Source organism: Rhinoderma darwinii, chromosome 7 (assembly GCF_050947455.1).
Source record: "Rhinoderma darwinii isolate aRhiDar2 chromosome 7, aRhiDar2.hap1, whole genome shotgun sequence".
Taxonomy (NCBI): Eukaryota; Metazoa; Chordata; class Amphibia; order Anura; family Rhinodermatidae; genus Rhinoderma; species Rhinoderma darwinii.
The window spans coordinates 122970873-122988862 of record NC_134693.1 but is presented as its reverse complement, the minus strand read 5'-3'; the positions used below and the strand labels follow the sequence as shown (position 1 = coordinate 122988862).

The window sequence follows — 17990 nt, the reverse complement described above, 5'->3', positions numbered from 1 at the left end:
AGACGGTACGTCGGAACGATTCCCTAGCGCAGATGTGACCGAAGCCGAACAGTGTATTGTAGAGGAGACTAACCTGTTTCTAGCGTTTATTTTCAATTTCTGCTTACTCCCTTCTTTGTAGAGAAATCAGTTTTATCAACTTTATGCTAATGAGCATTTAGATGCAACGAGGGCGTCAATGTTGCTCCTAAATGCTCTTACGTCGCTCCCCAGTTCAACCCCCCTCCCTCCCTTTGATTGACAGGGGCCAGGCAGCGTAATTGGCGCATTCATGCCTGACACCTTACTGTCTGTACCGCGCGTGCGTCCCTGCTCTTTACTCGGTGCATGCGCAGTAGTGACGATTAGAACGGAGAGCAGAAAGATTGTAGTGCGCATGCGCCGAGTAAAGAGCAGGGACGCGCGCGTTACAGATAGCACGGGGCCAGGCATGAAAGTGTCCATTACGCTGCCTGGCCCCTGTCAATCAACGGAAGAAGGGAGGGAGGAGGGTTGAACTGGGGAGCGATGTAAGAGCATTTAGGAGCAATGGTGACGCCCTCGTTGCACCTAAATGCTCATTAGCATAAAGTTAATAAAACGGATTTCTCTACAATGGAGGCAGCAAGCACAAAGTGAAAATAAACTTTAGAAAGTTTAGTGTCCTCTACAATGTTACCAGTTTAAGACATACATTCTGGTGACAGATTCCCTTTAAAGAAGCACTCCAGTAATTTTTTAGTCCTATATAGTGCAGCATAGGTTAGAGCCTCCTGTCTACACCTTGTGTATAGCGGTTTTAGTTGATGTGTCATTTATGGGTTATCTGCCATCTTGGTTCATTTTTCCCCTCTGATATGATTCTCCCAATGTAGCCTACATTTCCCATGATGCTTCTGGCTTTGCAGAAGCAGATGGAACGGATTCTCATCACATTGAACTTGCTCAGATCTGAGTCCTATCTAAGTGCAGCAAGTGATAGATCAGTGACATAAAACTTCTGTCCTCATACTGCAGAGTCCTAGAGTATTCCTATGTGATGCAGCTGCAGCCTGTCTCCTCTGCCTCCTGCTAGTGATAGGTTTCTACATGTCAGCACTTACAAGAAAGACACAGTCAGGAGCATAGAAATACACTGTACTCTTTGCACACAGCACTCACATATAGTATAGACAGTCAGTGTGAGTCAGGGGAGTTTTTTTTCACTCTGCAGCTAATCTTTGTATAGACTCACCTATTATATCACTGAACTCATGGTGCCTTATATAGGGCAGAAATCTCTTCACTAGCAGTATTTGCATGGGGGACATACAGAGAAACAATGAGGGTTAAGAAGGGTGGGGAGAGGTCACAAGAGTTGCCAGGAGGTATTTGGTGGGTGATGATGTAATCCTGTAGTTCACAGGAAGTCAGCCACCCTAGAGCAATTACCTCCTGTCTACACATAAGAACATGGTCTATTTTGGTGGTCACACGGAGATCACATGACACAGAAGCCCATTATGAAAGGGTTCAAAATGAATAGATGCAACGGAGCTGGGAAGAAAGAAATGACACTTCTAGAATATTGCTGGTGAGTTAGCAGGATATGTGCAAAAAAATAATTAGCTGGAGTGCTTCTTAAGTTCAATGTGAACTGTGTAATATTTCATTGCCCATGTGGGGGCACTGCTGGAGAATTTAACACGGGCTGCCTGGTTCCAACACAGATTGTGGGGTCCCAGCAGCAGGACATTCTGTGATCCGCCTATTATGAGGGGATCCTTTTAACAAAAAGGAACTGTCCCAAGTGGACAATTTTATTTTTATGAAACAGTTCTTGTTAATTTATGGTCTGTTTCTTATAAAACAGCAACAAATCCCTCATCAGGGTATATGGACCATTCCCGAACAGTAAGAAAAGCTCTCCACTCTAACATACCCGGGACACTCAAAAAATAATAGGAGACCTGGCAGAGGGTAGCGGCAAGTCTCCCAAATGCCCTACAAAAAGGAATGATCTGCGGTACATTTTCTATGCAGAGCAGAAACAGAGTAGTAGCTGCAGGGATGGAAGTAGTACTACAAAGTTCAACAGGTAAGTATTGAACGGGCACTGATGTATATTGCATGGGTAGTCACTATATACTGCATGTGCACGGATGTGGTTGGCACTATATATACTATGGGCATTGTTGTATTGCACTGTGCTTGCCAGGGCTGCCTTCAGAAATTTCTGGGTCCCATACTGCCAAAAAGTCTGGGGGTGTGGTTAGAAGGTAGCACGGGCTTTGCAAGGGTGAGGAAAAGGAGACAGGGGCTCTGTAAGGGGAGTGGAAATAGAAACAAGTAGTGGCGGGCGAGAGGTCAGAAGGTGCCAGGGGCTCTGTGACGAGCATGGGATATGGAATACAAAAAGTGGCAGTGGCTTTGTTAGGGGAGGGGGGCACCTAAAGTGGTAGGGGTACTATAGTGGCCAGAAAGTGGCTGGGGTCTCTGAGGGGAGGTGCAGGGGACACAGAAGATGATTTGGCCCTTTGAGTGTGGTGTGAGGAGTACAGATAGTGGCAGAGGCTCCGTGGGGGGGGGGGGGGGGCAGAGGGTGTTGGTAGGCAGGTAGTCTTCCTACCGGAGACACTCTCCTGCTCCACAGGCTGCCCTCGCTGCTGCCTGGATTACATTGGCAGGCCGCAGGTACTTAAAACTCCCGCCGCCAGAAAGCTCCACCTCCCCACATGGATGCAGATACACGTCGCGTAACTGTGAGGAGGAGAGAAGGATAGGGGGGCAGGAAATGAGAGCGGCCCTGACTGTTGCTTGGGGCCTGCATAGTATTACTTAGGTTAAAGGAACGGGCCCCTTGACATTATGGGCTTGTTCCTTTGACCTAGGTGATACTATATGGGCTCTATTGATTCTGGTTTGCAGAGGTAGGCAGCAGCAGGGTCCTTTCTGTAAGACTTGCGGCCTGCTCAATACGGTAGTACCACTGGCACTGCCCTGATGGCGGCCCCGGCTTTTGCTCTAACTATATGGTTTGTGGGCACTGCCGCTGCTAGCAATATATACTGTATGGGCACTGCTATGGCTGGCACATTATAGAACTTCGTAGTAAACCAGTTGGCGTACAGGTGGGTAAAGCATTCAATGAGTCTAGAAAATTCCAAAAGTGATGAGAAACTAAAGCTTAGCAGTTGATGTGGATCATCTGGTCATTGTCCTCCCGGGGTTACATGTACCAAGATTGTGAAATCCTGGCGCAGGGAATATGCAGGAAACGCTGGATTATAAACATCAACTTCTGCTGAATCAGGTAATTCCAGAGAACTCTTGTAACATAGGAAGAGAACTACAGGCTACGAAAACAGATCAAACTGCAGTTATTGTACCTTACAAAATCGGAAAAGTGCATTGTGAGAAGTCAGGAAACTTGTAATCACTTATTGAGAAGAATGACACTGACAACTTGTAGTATTTCCTATGCAGGTTGAGCAACGGTTGTGTTTGTCGAGAAAAGAAAATGCAAAGTTTGTAAGATTTTCTCAATAGTGCAAAACAGTAGAAGAATGTGAAGAAATAAAACGTTAAAAGGGTTTTCTGGGTTATTTCAAAAATTGGTCACAGTAGGTGGGAGGCAAAAAACCCCCAAAAAAAACAAAAAAAACTATTGCTCACCTCACAGATCCCCGTCGTCCCAGCGCTGCCGCTTCCAGTCCTCCCTGCCGCTGTGTGTTGACAGCGGCAGCGATGATGTGCTTGTATACCTACATGATCGCTGCAGCCAGTCACTGGTCTCAGTGGGTATACGGGCACGTCATCGCTGCAGTTATGTCAATAAACAGTAGGGGGAGGAACGGAGCGTCGGCGCTGGAACGGCGGGGGTCTGTGAGGTAAGTAATGGCTTTTTTTTTTTCTTCATTTGCATCCCTCCTACCTTGGGCAATTTTTTTCATAAATCTGAAAAAACACCTTTAAGATGCACAGTAGAAATTAAATTATAATTCATATGAAGACAATTGCAGAAGTACAAGTTACTCTGGATAGGTCACCACTATTACTGAAAGGGACAATACTATACAGTGAAGATCTCCAGGAATAGAAGGCACTTCTTATTAAAGCGATATACCCATCTAAGAATGTTAGGACATATTGCTAGGATCCAACCCCTGATCCCAAGAACAAAAGGGACCTCTGCTCCTAGCGAGCCAGTATTTAAAGTCAACGGGCTGTGTCACTATGCGGGGAAATACCTTGAACGAGCGTTGCAGACCCCTCATTCTGAGATTCGATGGTGGTCCCAGAAGTCAGACCACCACTGAAAAGGAAGTGATGGCATATTCTAGCGAATCAATCCCTTACTATAGTGGTAAACCCCATTAAAGGTGTAGTCTTATTTGGACAACCATTTTTTATGCTCAATTGGGTTCAAGTCTGGTAAATTACCAGTCGGACATTTCTAGCCGTGTGACATGTCGCATTGTCTTGCCGGAAGATTCCATCTGCCCCAGGGAAGACAAACAGGCTGTATGGGGGGACGTGATCTGAAACAATGGATTCATACCCAGATCGGTTCAGAGCCTTCCACATGGATGATTGGCCCAGAGAATGCCATGAAAAAATTCCCCAGACCATAACGTCACCAGTTTATGTTCTTCCAGCAATGGTTGCAGGGTGTTTGTTCTCGGCTTCACGCCTGACACGCCAACGTCCACCCGTTCGATGAAGCAGAAAGCGTGACTCAGCGGAGACGGCAACTCTTTGCCAATCATCTGGGGGTCCAATTCCGATACTGCCGTGCAAATAGAAGCCTTTTTTCCCCCGATTCTCTGTTAGCAGAGGAGCAGTGACCATCCGTCTGCTTCGGAAAACCATACGCAGTAGGGGTCGCTGCACTGTTTTAGACACACATCTTGCAGCCCCTTGGTTGATTTTCACAGTCAGTTGCTCCGAAGTAGCGCATCATTCGGTCCTTTTGCACCTTCGTAGCAGACGGTCGCCTCTCACATCAATGACCCATGGTGCTCTGCAGTTTCCACGTCAGTTATTCCCAATGGTGCCATTTGTCCACTTACGATACACTGTCACCACAGCAGCACGCGAACAGTCCACAAACTGCGCTGTCTGAGAAATACGGTCAGCCTTGGCCCGAAAGACAATCATCCCTTTCTGAAACGCTCAAAAATCTCCCCTTTTACCCATGGCAACAACGGGCGATCAGACAGCCTATCGAACACCTTATATACCAGCCCGCGACGCATCACTTTCTTCATGGACTGCGCGAAGCCGACATCGAAAGTAGGAGGTCGTCATAATAATGTGACTTTACTGTGTATAATGGCTTAGCAATCAATCAGCTTGCTTCTTTTATTTTCAAAACACATTATGAAAAATGAAAGCGGGTATCTGATTGGTTGCTATGGAAAACTGCTCCACTTTTCCATTGCACCAATTTGGATAAATCTCTACCAATACCCCCATGTTTTTGTGCTTGTTTGAAAATAATAAAGCGTAAACATGAACTTTTACATACCCCAAAAACGCCAAGTATAAAAAGTACAAGTTGTCGTGCAAAAAACAAGGATTCGTAAAGCTGCATCGATGCAAAAATAAAAAAGTCAAAGATTTGACCAAAATATAAAAATAGTTCATGGGAAGTTCGTTACTTTTGGATAAGCATAAAGGATTCTTCCCGTCTCTAGTACCCAGTCATAACTTGACATTTCCTCTCCTAGGAGTAAAGTTGAATTCTCTATTGTCTATGTTTAAGTGCATGTTCACCTTTGACCACTATTTTACAGTTTCCGCACAGATATAGAGTTACAGTCCAGAGCTGCATTCACAATCCTGGTGGTTGCTATTGGAAACAGTCAACACATCTCTAATAACTTTGACAAGCTCCTAAAAAAAGGGTGTGTTAGTTTTTTCCTATTTTAGATGACTATTCTAAGATTTCAGCTCTGAAGCCTGCAGAATCGTGAATGCAGCTCTGGAGATTGATGCCAAAATGTAACTCAGTCAGTACAACATAAGTAATGTATTTAAAATGTCACGCAACCTTTTATGTGATCATCAGATCAGATCCCGCTGAAAAAACAGCCTGTGGCATTGGTAACAAGTACAATATCCAAAACGGAAACGCCAGCAACTGTTTACTGTCTAAATACAGACACCATCATCGCAAGAGATATTCTTATAGAACAGATAGAGATTTCAGGAACGCTAGATGATAGCGGAGGGTACTGTAAACCCCCTAGAACACACGAGTAAATCGATTTTCCGGTGTTCGGGTTGGTTCACAAAAATGTCATGGCTTCCGTTCATATTGGAGCCATGACCGCAAAGACTTTTAAAAAGCAACTTAAGGCTGAGTTCACATGTGCAAAAAAAACGTAATTCAAGCTGTGACAGATCCATCACACGATGGACACGAATGGAGCCAGAGGGACCCCATTGACTAATAATAAAGGGGTTAGTCAAATTCTATCATTTAACGAGGAAAAAAAAATAGCGCTGCATTCTGTGCTATTTTTTCCGTGAAACGTGGCGGAATCTGCAACAGAGAGTCTCCAACACGAATGTGAACAGTCTAAAATAGTTGTGTGTGTGAACCTGATCGAAAAAATTTATTAAAAACATGATCCCTTTTATTGAGCTCAGCTATTATAGTATATAGTGTAGACTCCACATGAACACGCGTTGGTATGTCAGACAACTAATCCCCCATATCCTCTCATGGCCACGCATAGACCTTACAACACCCGTAGCAATTGGGAAACGTCAGGTTCGGCTGCTCAAAGGATCGTTATTTAAAAATAACCAACCCAACCCTCAAGGGTCATTTAACCCCCGGCATTTAGTTTGTTATTTTTAAACAGCGATCCTTTGGGCAGAACGAACGTGACTCGTCACAATTGTCAGACTAAAATAGATAACACATATTAGCCCTAAACTCCAGGGGCACAGCTATAGGGGGTACAGGAGGAGCGGACGCACCTGGACCCAGGTGCCACATAAGTCACCAGTATTATAAAGGACATAGGGAAGGTGAAGGACCCGGTTATAGATTTTGCATTGGGGTCCAGGAGCTTTAGGTAAGATCTCCGCTGAAACCCATACGCCAGACCGAGGGAGGCCATGTTTTCCGGTCAGACACTTGGGTCTGGTATTGTTTTTAAATATGAATCTATTCTACTGTCTAGTCACCCAATAGTGGGAGAGCCTGTTGCCAAGAAATAGGCGAAACATTCTGGGTCACTAAAAATGTAAACACATCCAATATTCGGAGTTAATTAACAGTAAGTTCGGACATAGAATTACTCTTCTGTAGGTTCTGTAAATGTCACCATGTAGGAAAAGTTTTTCATCACGGACAAGATTTTATATCTTTACCTGGCAATAAAAATAACTCAAGGAAACACATGACTACAAAAACACAACTATGACCTCATTCTGATCAGCATTTTACAATCTCAGGTGTCTGGAGTGTCAGCGTGACAAGTGACTCAGCGATCGCATATCTACAGGTCATAAAATGATCTTAAAGTAAAACTCCATAATATATGTAAATTCTAACATTTGTTTTCTTTTTATTCCTATTCATCAGGAAAAAAAAGCACTTGCTATGAGGAAACTGTCAACAGGCTGCTGTTGACAGATTGTTTAGTTCTGCGGTTGACTGCACCATGGTTTATAATAACTAGGAGAGGTTCACATATTAACATTGATTTTTAAAATAGGAGTATTCAGTTCATGTGTTATACTAATTCAGGTGTCATATTAGAGTATTTGGAGGTTTAGGTGTTAAAAAACATAATTATTATTCAAGTATTATAGAGCCGGGCTGTCCTTAGTATATATATAAAAGAAAATTAGAACAAACGTTAGAAGATCCATTAAAAGGGTATTCAGACATTTATGGTATATTCACAGGATATGCCAAAAAATGTCTGATGGGTGCGGGTCTCACCTCTATCATGGAAAGAGCAGACCCCCGTTCGAGATATGGTTCCCATAATTAGGACCCTCACCTATTAGACATTTATGGAATATTCTACAGATATGCCATAAATATTTGAAATGGGAATAACCCATTAACAACTAGTTTGCTTGTTGATAGTTTCTAACTAGAATTTTTTTCCTACATTGCACAGGGATAGAGAAAGAGCAAACTGAAAAAAACAAGTTAACAAAAAAAAGTAAAGTGATGAATAACGACATAAAAAACAAACATATAACATGAAGTTAAATTAAAGAAGACCTCCAGTGGATAAACTATTTTCCATGTCTGCACCCCCAACTGACTGTATACCACACTCTACACGTCTTTTATATATACTGTTCTTACTTTTTGATCCACTGCCTTGTCTGTGCTTTAAAAAAGCTTCCATCTTGATTCTTAGATTTCCCCAGCTTTCTCTTCCTCTTTGCTTTGCTATCAATCCCATGATGCTTCAGCACAGCATCACATGACCAGCTAAAGAAACCATAAGTATACAGACAGGGAGGCTGCACCATATTCTTCTACATTATACCTGTGTGACAGGAACCTGTCTAAGTAATCGGTGGTAGCTGATGATAGAAGTTTCTGTCCCCCCTGTGTAATACTAGTGCGGTACAGGAACTGCTGAAGCCTGTGATGGGCGACACATAAATCTCCATAGACTCAAGTATAGAAAGCATGTCTACGACAGATGTTCCCAATATGAGTGTTTTTTATTAAAGGGTCGTCCTGTGTATTCTTAGAATACAGTCCATTCAGAACACGTGTTGGTTTCCTGGAACCTCAGAGCACTTTCAACTCCTGAAGAGATGTGGTCCGAGCAACAGTCCCCACGCAGAAAATCATCGCATTTCCAGGGTCACATCCGTTTCAATTACCTTCAAGTGTCCCTAGCGAAAGAAACATTCCTGGCGACACCACAACTTCTGCTATTTATTGCTAAAAGTGAAGCCGCATTTACATATGCTGGAGGCTTTAATAGAAACATCATCGCTTTTGTCTAGAAGTAAAACTACGTAAAGGATTTGATAGTAGTCATTTAAGACGATGATGCTGCGGAAAGAGAGACTTGACGACATTTTCCATTATTCTCAAATTACTACACGAATCCCCGAAGCCGGGTAGCCACTGTGATTAGCAATTTTATGATGGAGCCAAACTTTTTAGGTCATTTGCTACTGACGTCTACGAAAGTTCTTGCCTGGCTTCCTCGTTAAACCCAACGTTTTAATTCCATAATACTATTAACATGAAAGCCGGTCAAAGTTTACACGTAAAATGCACCTACATTGGGTCATTTAACGTACCCTCGTCCTCCCATTGCCACAAAGATGATCCTAAATGCACTTTTTCTAGAGGAGATCTGCCCCATGCACAAGTCCATATTTTTAAACGTATACGGATCTGTAATTGCGGATAAAATACTGACACATTTATTTCTATCGGCCACGGACACCTTCCCGTATATTTACCTGTGTGTCCAAGCCATAGAAATGAGCCGCATAAAATAGGACTTGCATTTACGGACCGTGCTCCTATACTTGTTACTGTGAGCTCGGTCCGCAAAGGTGGATGACACTCTGCGGCCCATCTGTGCAGTATTTACGGACCGGAAATACTGCACGGACGTGTGCACGAGGCCTTAGTCCAGAAAAAGTTTATGACCTTCCAAGGAAAACAACTGCTGCTGCGCGGTCTGAGACCTTCTTCACACAGTGGAGATTTGATGCAGATTTTGCATGTATTTTTGAATCCAAAAACAGGAATGGAACCTAAAAAGAATATAAAGGAAGGACATGTGTCTTTTCTCCTGGATCCAATTCTGCAAAATCTGCAGCAAACCTGCACTGTGTAAACAAGGCCTAAAAGTGGCAGCAGTAGTTGTCAAAACTGCACTCCCTCAGATAGTGCTCAATCTATTGGGGATTGCTGTAGAGCACGGACGCCACTGCTGCCCACCTGTTACAGCACCTGTTGGAGAGTCGTGCTCACCTGCACCAGCTCACCCTGTATTTGGATGTTGCCACTTATCACCTGAATGCAGGGGTAGCCAATAGCTGCAGAGTCGTGACTGAGGAGGGGTGTGGTTTTGACAACCGCCGCTGAGGCGGGGATCAAAGCATCACTGGTTATTTCCACTGGGAGTATCTGAACTTTTACTGGACCACAATATACCTAGAAAACTAGCATTTGAAAGAAGGACCATTGTATGTTAAAGGAAACCTGTCAGATACTGTTTGCCTACCAAACTGGTCCCAACATTTGGTAGGTCTTGAAAAAAACAGTTTATCTATACAAACCAAACAAAAAGGTATGTGGGCACATAGTTTTACAAGACCTGCTAAACACTGGGACCAGTTTGGAATGCTGACAGGTTTCCATTTAAATGACCCACATTGATCCTTCCGAGTGGACTTTAAAGAGAATCTGTCACTAGGTCATATGAATTGAACTGGTTTACTGACCTCAATAGCGCTCTCTCCCTGGTTTTCTTTTTTCCCTGGACCCCTTGGCTCCAGAGATATGGCGCACTGTTGTGTTGGCTCTCTATATGCCAATGTGCTGTCGTTAGCCAATGGGGTGGAGCTAGCTACCCTGCTTCTGACCATTCAGCATGAGGGTAGGTCACGCCCTGTTGGCTAACTACAGCAAATTATCATATAGGCAGCCAACACAACAGTGGGCCATATCTCTGGAACAGAGGGGTTCAGGAAAAAAAGAAAAACATTGCTGGAATCGGGGGAGACAGCGCTATTCAGGTCAGTAAACCAGTTCAACTTAAATAACCTAGTGACAGGCACTCTAACTTTTCATTTAAAAATTATAGGTCTTCCATATACATGTAATCCTGTTAATACACAATTTCATTAGATGTTCATATTGGTCACCAGATTCCATATTGCTTTGTGTTCCTGCTCCTTTCCCTTGTTTAAACAGAGGTAAAGCACGAGACTCTTCCACCGTCATCACCAACCCAATCCACAGTCCGTTTAGTCTTAGTATAACAGGAGAACAAACGAGACAAAGTAGAGCTGTGCGCTTATCCGAAAAGCCGGATCACAAACACCGGTATGGAACAGTACACAAAGAGCGGTTGTCATTGGACCGTAATATGACCGCAGCCATTGTTGATAGAACAAGCTGGAAAACGTGTTAATCATAGCATCAGCGTTATAGCTGGTCTGTGGGAGCTTACGTCAGGATTAGTCATTGCTTATAGAGATAAATCAAGTTGTATCAAGGTCAAGCTTCATGACATCACATCAGCGGAGGTCAATACAAAGCAGACACGTAATAGCTCAACTCTATTGACTTTCCACCGTTCATTGCATTCTCCTCTAAAAAGTGTCCGGCAGAATAGGAAAACTTGGGGACGACTGTAATATCAATACTCCCTGGATACTTTGTGCCCCTTTTCTAACACTTTTCCCCAAACCTGAGGTTGAAGGGGTTAAACACTGGTGAGACAAGACCGTAGGGTAAACCAAAGACAACAGATCGTCGGTCAATGTACGTTTTACCCAACAAGTCGGGAACACAAGTCGAAACGTCTCGCCAATATCGATCAGCCTGTCCCCCTGAACCTGCGGGCACAGCAGGGGGCCAACCCTTCCTTCTTCTATAAGTATAGGATAATTTACATTGCTGGTAGGACTATAAGGATGTGAGCTATAATACAGTCGGTAACATAAGTAATGTAATATATTTAGAAAGTAATGGGTTGACCCAACTAGCGAAACCCTGGTCCATGTGCCCTCTTAGGGCCTATGGACGTCATGTCCTCTGCTCGAGAGCTGCACTCGCTCTGGAGGACCGTCATTTTCATTTGAATGGGTGCGGCGTCGTACTGCATTTCCTGATAATAGCTGATCGCCAGGGTTTCAGCGATCAGTCTCTGAAAAATTTGTTCAGTTGTGACGACCCCTTTAAGGTACACAGGATGGAAATGCTGCAGAATTTGTGTCTATATATTCCATGAGGAAATTCCACAGTGTACTATAGTATGAGTAAGGTGGATGAGATTGGATCAAATCTCATCCACACGTTCCGGAAAAAATCTGCAGAAAATAAGTGTGGAAATTGACCTGCGTCGCGGATTCTTAAACCGCTGGATGTCAGATTATGTTGAGTCAACGCTGCAGATTTTCAGTTCGCCAGCATTTCCCTCCCGTGTGCCGAGGGCCTAGAGAGGTATTCCCATCTTCAACATTTATGACATATTCACAGGATATGCCATAAATGCCCGATAAGTGAGAGTCCCAAAAGTGGGAACAGCACTTATTGGGAAGACAGGGGGTCCTGTGACCCCAGCTTCGCAATTCAAACCGGCCCCTCTCCTTATAGAAGTCAATAGGGAGGTGGCTGTGCTTGCGTAACTATGGAAGTTACGTAAAGAGCCGAGCCGCAGTATATCCTGTGTTTATACCCTAAATGAGAAGCTGGGAATAGAGCTTTAATTCTATATATAAATTCTACGAGGGTGAGCAAAAGTGAACATACCCTTTAAGAAGGGGAGAATGGATTCAGAGAGATTGCTGCAATATACTATACCGGTTGGCTACACAGACAGGGCTGTTACATAACATTTTCAGTACATTCGTTACAATGGCATATATTCAGTTACAAAGCGCTGACCTCTACGCAATTACTGGAGCTCTCGTGTATTACCTTCCATAGAAGATGTACGGTCAGTGCTAACCCGTATTTATGGTCCTTTAGATAGAGGATGTGTCGCTTTAGAAAGTGTAAGAAAAGCTGAGCGAACCCTTCACGTCTGTTTTAATCACAAGTATAAACACGTTATAATCACAGGATCCGAATTCTTTCATATCAGGACAATCAATTGTAACGGTAAACTCCCCGTGATTCAGCAACTTCCGCTGGAAAGGAATTTTACACGGGTTCGTCTGGTTTAGAAAACCCATTTTTAGACACTTTATCAGGGAATCGGATCCTCACCTATTCGCCAAAGCGCAAACTGGCTACAAAGGACATTTGTCACCCTGCACGTACGTGCGCTACACGGACTGTCCATTCATTTCAATAGGAACTATGTGATGCTTTATTTCCCCTCTGTTGGTGTTATGGAGGAAATTACCACTTGCCAGAGGGTTCCCCCACAGATAACAGGTGAACGCTGGGCGTGTTGGCATTAGGACACCCTGTTATCAGCTTATCGTTGAGGGATTTTTTTTAAGGGGGAGTTCACACTGCGTTTTTTGTCTGATGGAAAAAATGTTGAAATGTCAGCTTTTTTTCGCCGTGTGAATCTAATGCAAAGACCGCGGTCAAAACTCGTGGCAAAAAACGGCCCAAAACAAGTGCCGCGGGTTTTTTTCTACCTCCCTCCAAAGGCGGAAATCGCTCAAAGAGCATGCCGCTTTTTTTTTTTCCAGCTGGAGTTCCCTTTTTCTAAAGAATTCAAGGATTTCATCCATAGTGGTCATGTCACCACAGCCTCATGTTTACACAATCGAAACAGGGATGGGTGGCAAGTTTAAAGGAGGAAGAATTTTAACGGTAATTATTTTTTAGACATTTTTTTGCAGATTTTCAGCAGCTTCAGTAAATGTCTGATTCTCAAGCAACCCCTTCAAAGTAAATGTCCACCTTTTACCGTCATATAGTTTCTAGGCTCGATATGTCCGGATTGATTTGTTAATATATCTTTATAGTGGTCGGCGCTTTGTTTTAATTATACAAAGCTCTAAATCGTCTAAAAAGACAAAGAATTAAATGATAATATACTGACTTCCTGCAGCCACCACTAGAGGGAGCCAATGTATAAATCACATGCAATAAGCTTTCAACCTCCCTATAGTGGTGGCTGCAGGAAGTCATGATGTTATCAATTATTTCTATTCCTATTTGGAGCTCCTCATCATGAGCTTTGAGCTCTATAAAGAAATTAACCGGACCAGAATTTTGGACATATTTAGATTAAAGGGTTATTCCGAAAAAGAAATATTCTATGTATGATAAAAAGTTATACAATTTCCCAATATACTTTTTGTATCAATTTCTCATGGTTTTCAAGATATCTGCTTGCTGCCATTGTATATGAACCTTCACGGTTTACTTTTATAGGCTAAAAATCTGTCCATGGTCATGTGATGGACACACAGGTGCGCAGCTCGTTACAGTTATACTACCGTAGGTGTCTTGTACCAATCCCAGTACCTGTGCGCTCATCACATGACCAGGATAAATTTTTAACCCTTAGTAGAAAACCATGACGGTTCCCATTGAATGTCAGCAAACCGTGATCTTAAAAACCAGGAGGAATTGATACAAAAAGTATATTAGAAAATTGTATAACTTTTCATTATATAAAGAATAATGTTAATTTGCTGAAACCTGAATACCCCTTTAAATAAATATGTGATCACGTTATAGCTCAGGACACATCATTCTCTCTCTGTTAGGTCAGGGCTTTGTATGTGGCCGATACAGAAAATTTTTCCCACTACCCGGTACAATTTTCGTGAATGAGAAACGCACAGATATGAAGCAGTCACAGGATTAATGTTTGTACTGAACAAGTCACAAAGTTAAATTCTTGGGGCCCAAAGTAAGAAAATAATGCACAGGAAGCAAATGGAAGACCCCCACCGAGACCATCTTCACAGAGATTCCACAGGCCCCCTCAAGATCTGGCTCCATTCCCTAGTTTTCAATGTCATCACTTCTAGAGTAACTCTTTCACTTCTGCCATTACTCAGGACAATCAATGTGCCCACTGCGAACTCTGTAGATGGGTAAGACACTGTTCACATCAACTTTTAGCCATACATTTCACGTGTACGTCGGGAAAGCTCCTGATGCACATGCTAAACATGTCCGCAGGGCTCCATTTTCTGATGCAGGCCTCCGACTGACCCCCCCCTCCCAAAAAAAAAAAAAAAGTTATAGAATAGCATAGTAGCAAAATAAACTAAAAAATAAATAAATTATGCATGGTAGCCTATGGGTGACGGATGCCATACAGCGTACGTCACACAGATACGTCATGGGCTTTTCATGACGTATATGTTAAATGAGTGTTATTACAGTCTACGGGTGACAGATGCATTAGACGGGTGCCTGACAGTGGCGTCAGTTAGCCATAGGCAATAATGGTATCCGTTTAATGTATACATCATGAACTAATGCACACTTTTCATGAGGAGTCCGTTAAACGGATACCATTATAGCCTACGGGTGATGGATGCCACTGTTAGGTATCGGTCACATTTTGCGTTTTTTCACATACGTCAGGAGTTTTTCCGATGATATCTCAAACCACTTCATCAATTATTACGATGAGCTAGATTTTTGAGAAATTGGTCAACCCCTTTTAAATGACCGTATTTTAACATGCCCAAAATTCACATCAGTCAGGGTTCGTGGCATAGGAACCCCACCAAACACCAATATAAAGGGGCCACTAATCTGCCCCTTTGGCTTGTAGCTTAGATATTCATAGATCTCTGGTATAATATTAAAGAAGCCGCCATAGGGTTCAACGGGATTGTAAGGAGATACGACGGGGCGCTTCATTACTGCGATTAATGGGGGACCAACGATGCAACCTACTGACGCTCTATTGTTCTTATACGGTTTCCAAGTTCATAGACATAGTGGCTTACAAATTTCTGCTGGTTGCCCCTGGAAACAGACAGCGTTTATGCTCTTCACAACATTTTTACACTACGGTTGGCGTACCCGTTGGGAAGGCTCCAGGCGCATAAGCCCAATTACATGATGGTGCCAGGCAGGTATAGAGAAGAATACTTTCTTATTAAAGGGGTTGTCTGGACATTCTATATTTATGGTCTATCCTTAGGTTTGGCCATCAACATGAGATTGATGGGGTCCGACTTCCCGCCGATCAGCTGACTGAAGGGGCCACGGCGTACATCGCCACGGCCTCTTCAGTGTTCACCTAGGGCTAGTGCTGTACACATACGAAGTGGCCGTCTCTGGGATTGCAGATTGTTTTTGATCATGGGACCCGGCGTGCGACCTGTGCCTATACAGCGGCATACGTCAGAGGTATACGTTGGGAAACACTCAAACGTGATGTGAACGGAGCCTTACCCTCCACTCTCTTATCAGACATGTGACCTTATAGCTCATGTCGTTTCCGCTCCCACAATGCAATGCTGTTCATAGCAAATCATCAAAAATCGGAATTTAGCTTTAGACATGAACGGAGAAGAAAACATTGTGCAACGTAAAAATCAGCCCAGGTGACGAAGCCTCATTCATATTGACCTTCTGTTGCATTCTCACTATTTCGTAGTCTATAATCTGGCATTGTACGGTGCCAACATATTCTGCGCCACTTTAATGTATTTATTTACATTGGCCACCGCACCAGGGGAACGTACAATGTAATTACCAGACGTCAGGCACAAAAACAAAGACGTTACTTATTCCTGCAGCCGATTTTCACGATCGCTGGGGACAGGTTTGGCGCCATAAACAGCAGAATTAATTTGCTCTGTGACGTGTGACAAACATTATTCATTATATTGTAAAAATCCATTAAGATGGCGCTCAAAGGAGCAGAAATTTGAAATAGTCCCCAAAAAAAATTAGTCCCGTGCCGGATCATCATCACTTTTTGGACCGGCACATGTGCAATGTATAATAAAAAATGGTCTCAAAACCAATATAATTATCTATACATACAAGGGGGCGACATTACCTACTACTGTGCCCCCTTATGGGGCATCGAAATTGGCACCAACGTGATGACGTAGGAGGAGGTCAGGCGTAGTTAATGTAGGTGCACTCGTTTTGCGCCAATCTCTTATTCTTTATTGTCATGACCCAACAGTATTTCCTACCCCCCCCAAATTCCAATAGTCCGACACACTGGATAATCCAGCACCTCAATGTTTACTGTATATACACACACCTCTATATAGTAGATACTGTCATGTCACACTGGACACTATATAATATATCAGCTGGATGTTCAAGACCAGTACTGCACAGTTACATGGGACTGCTAATGACACTTCCTATGTCACCTATAGAAGACATCACATGTATCACCCCCACGTCACGTGTCAGCGCTGAGCTCTTATCACATACAACATACACACATGCGGTATACAGACATGATACATTCTACAGCTGCACATATATGATGCATGTAACACACGGGCATGTAGTAGACGATGCTGTTATATCCCCGGTCACACGCACTGTTTATACGCACCGTGTGGGACTGCAGGCTTTGGCTGGCCTCTATAACGGCGGTGAGCGGTACCGTGTCATCCAGGAAGAGCTTGTTGGCCGGCGGCTTCTCCATGAACGCCATCCCGGCAGTACCGAGCAGACGATACTGAGCGCAGGCCCGGCAGTGCTGAGGGGCGGGGCCATGAGTTGTGGGCGGAGCGGCAGTGACAAACGGGGCGGAGAAAAGAACAGTTGTCAGGCGGGAGGGGCGTGACTGACAGAGGGGGCGTGGAGAGTTGTGTGACAGCGGGGTTGACAGAGAAGACTTGTCATTGTAAATATAGGAATTAAAGGAATTGTCTATAAAACGGATTAACGACTTTGAGAGGATCAATGCTAAATTGGAAGCTTTTTTTTATCCCCAGTGTAATAAATGCCCCTTCCTCAGACCCCCTTGCAGGGTGAACATAATCCCATTACCCACAGACAATGGAAGAAGGGGTGTAGCTATCAGGAACGCAGAGGTAGCAGTCACATGGGAGCCAAGGACACCTCTGCCACACTGCGACATGAAAATCACAATATCGCATCGCAGAATCACATTTTATGGTTGTCAATGTGGCTGCGTTGGGACACGAGACATAATGTGACACCATAGATCTCAGTGTATATCACGTTCGACCGCAACGCGCTTACGACAGGTCTGCCTCACAGCCAAATCGCACCTGTAAACCAGTCGCATAACATCAAAGCTGCAGCCAAATCGCACACGTTTTTTTTTGGTTGAACGACTTGCAGTAGACTTTATGTCGCGCGACCAAAGTAGCCCTAGCCTAAGACTCCGCGGCCCTTGTCTGTATAA

The 17990-nt window shown here is 43.7% G+C and overlaps 1 protein-coding gene across 3 annotated transcripts in view; it reads right to left on the bottom strand.

Annotated features, from left to right (window-relative positions):
* Positions 1-17330, bottom strand: part of PXK (PX domain containing serine/threonine kinase like) — a 62867-nt gene extending 45537 nt beyond the window's left edge. For all 3 annotated transcript variants that reach the window (XM_075833945.1, XM_075833946.1, XM_075833947.1), the window contains exon 1: positions 17169-17330. In XM_075833945.1, the coding sequence (XP_075690060.1) occupies positions 17169-17270 (102 nt within the window). In that variant the 5' untranslated portion in view covers positions 17271-17330. The remainder of the gene's footprint in view (positions 1-17168) is intronic.
* Between the last annotated feature and the right edge of the window lie 660 nt (positions 17331-17990).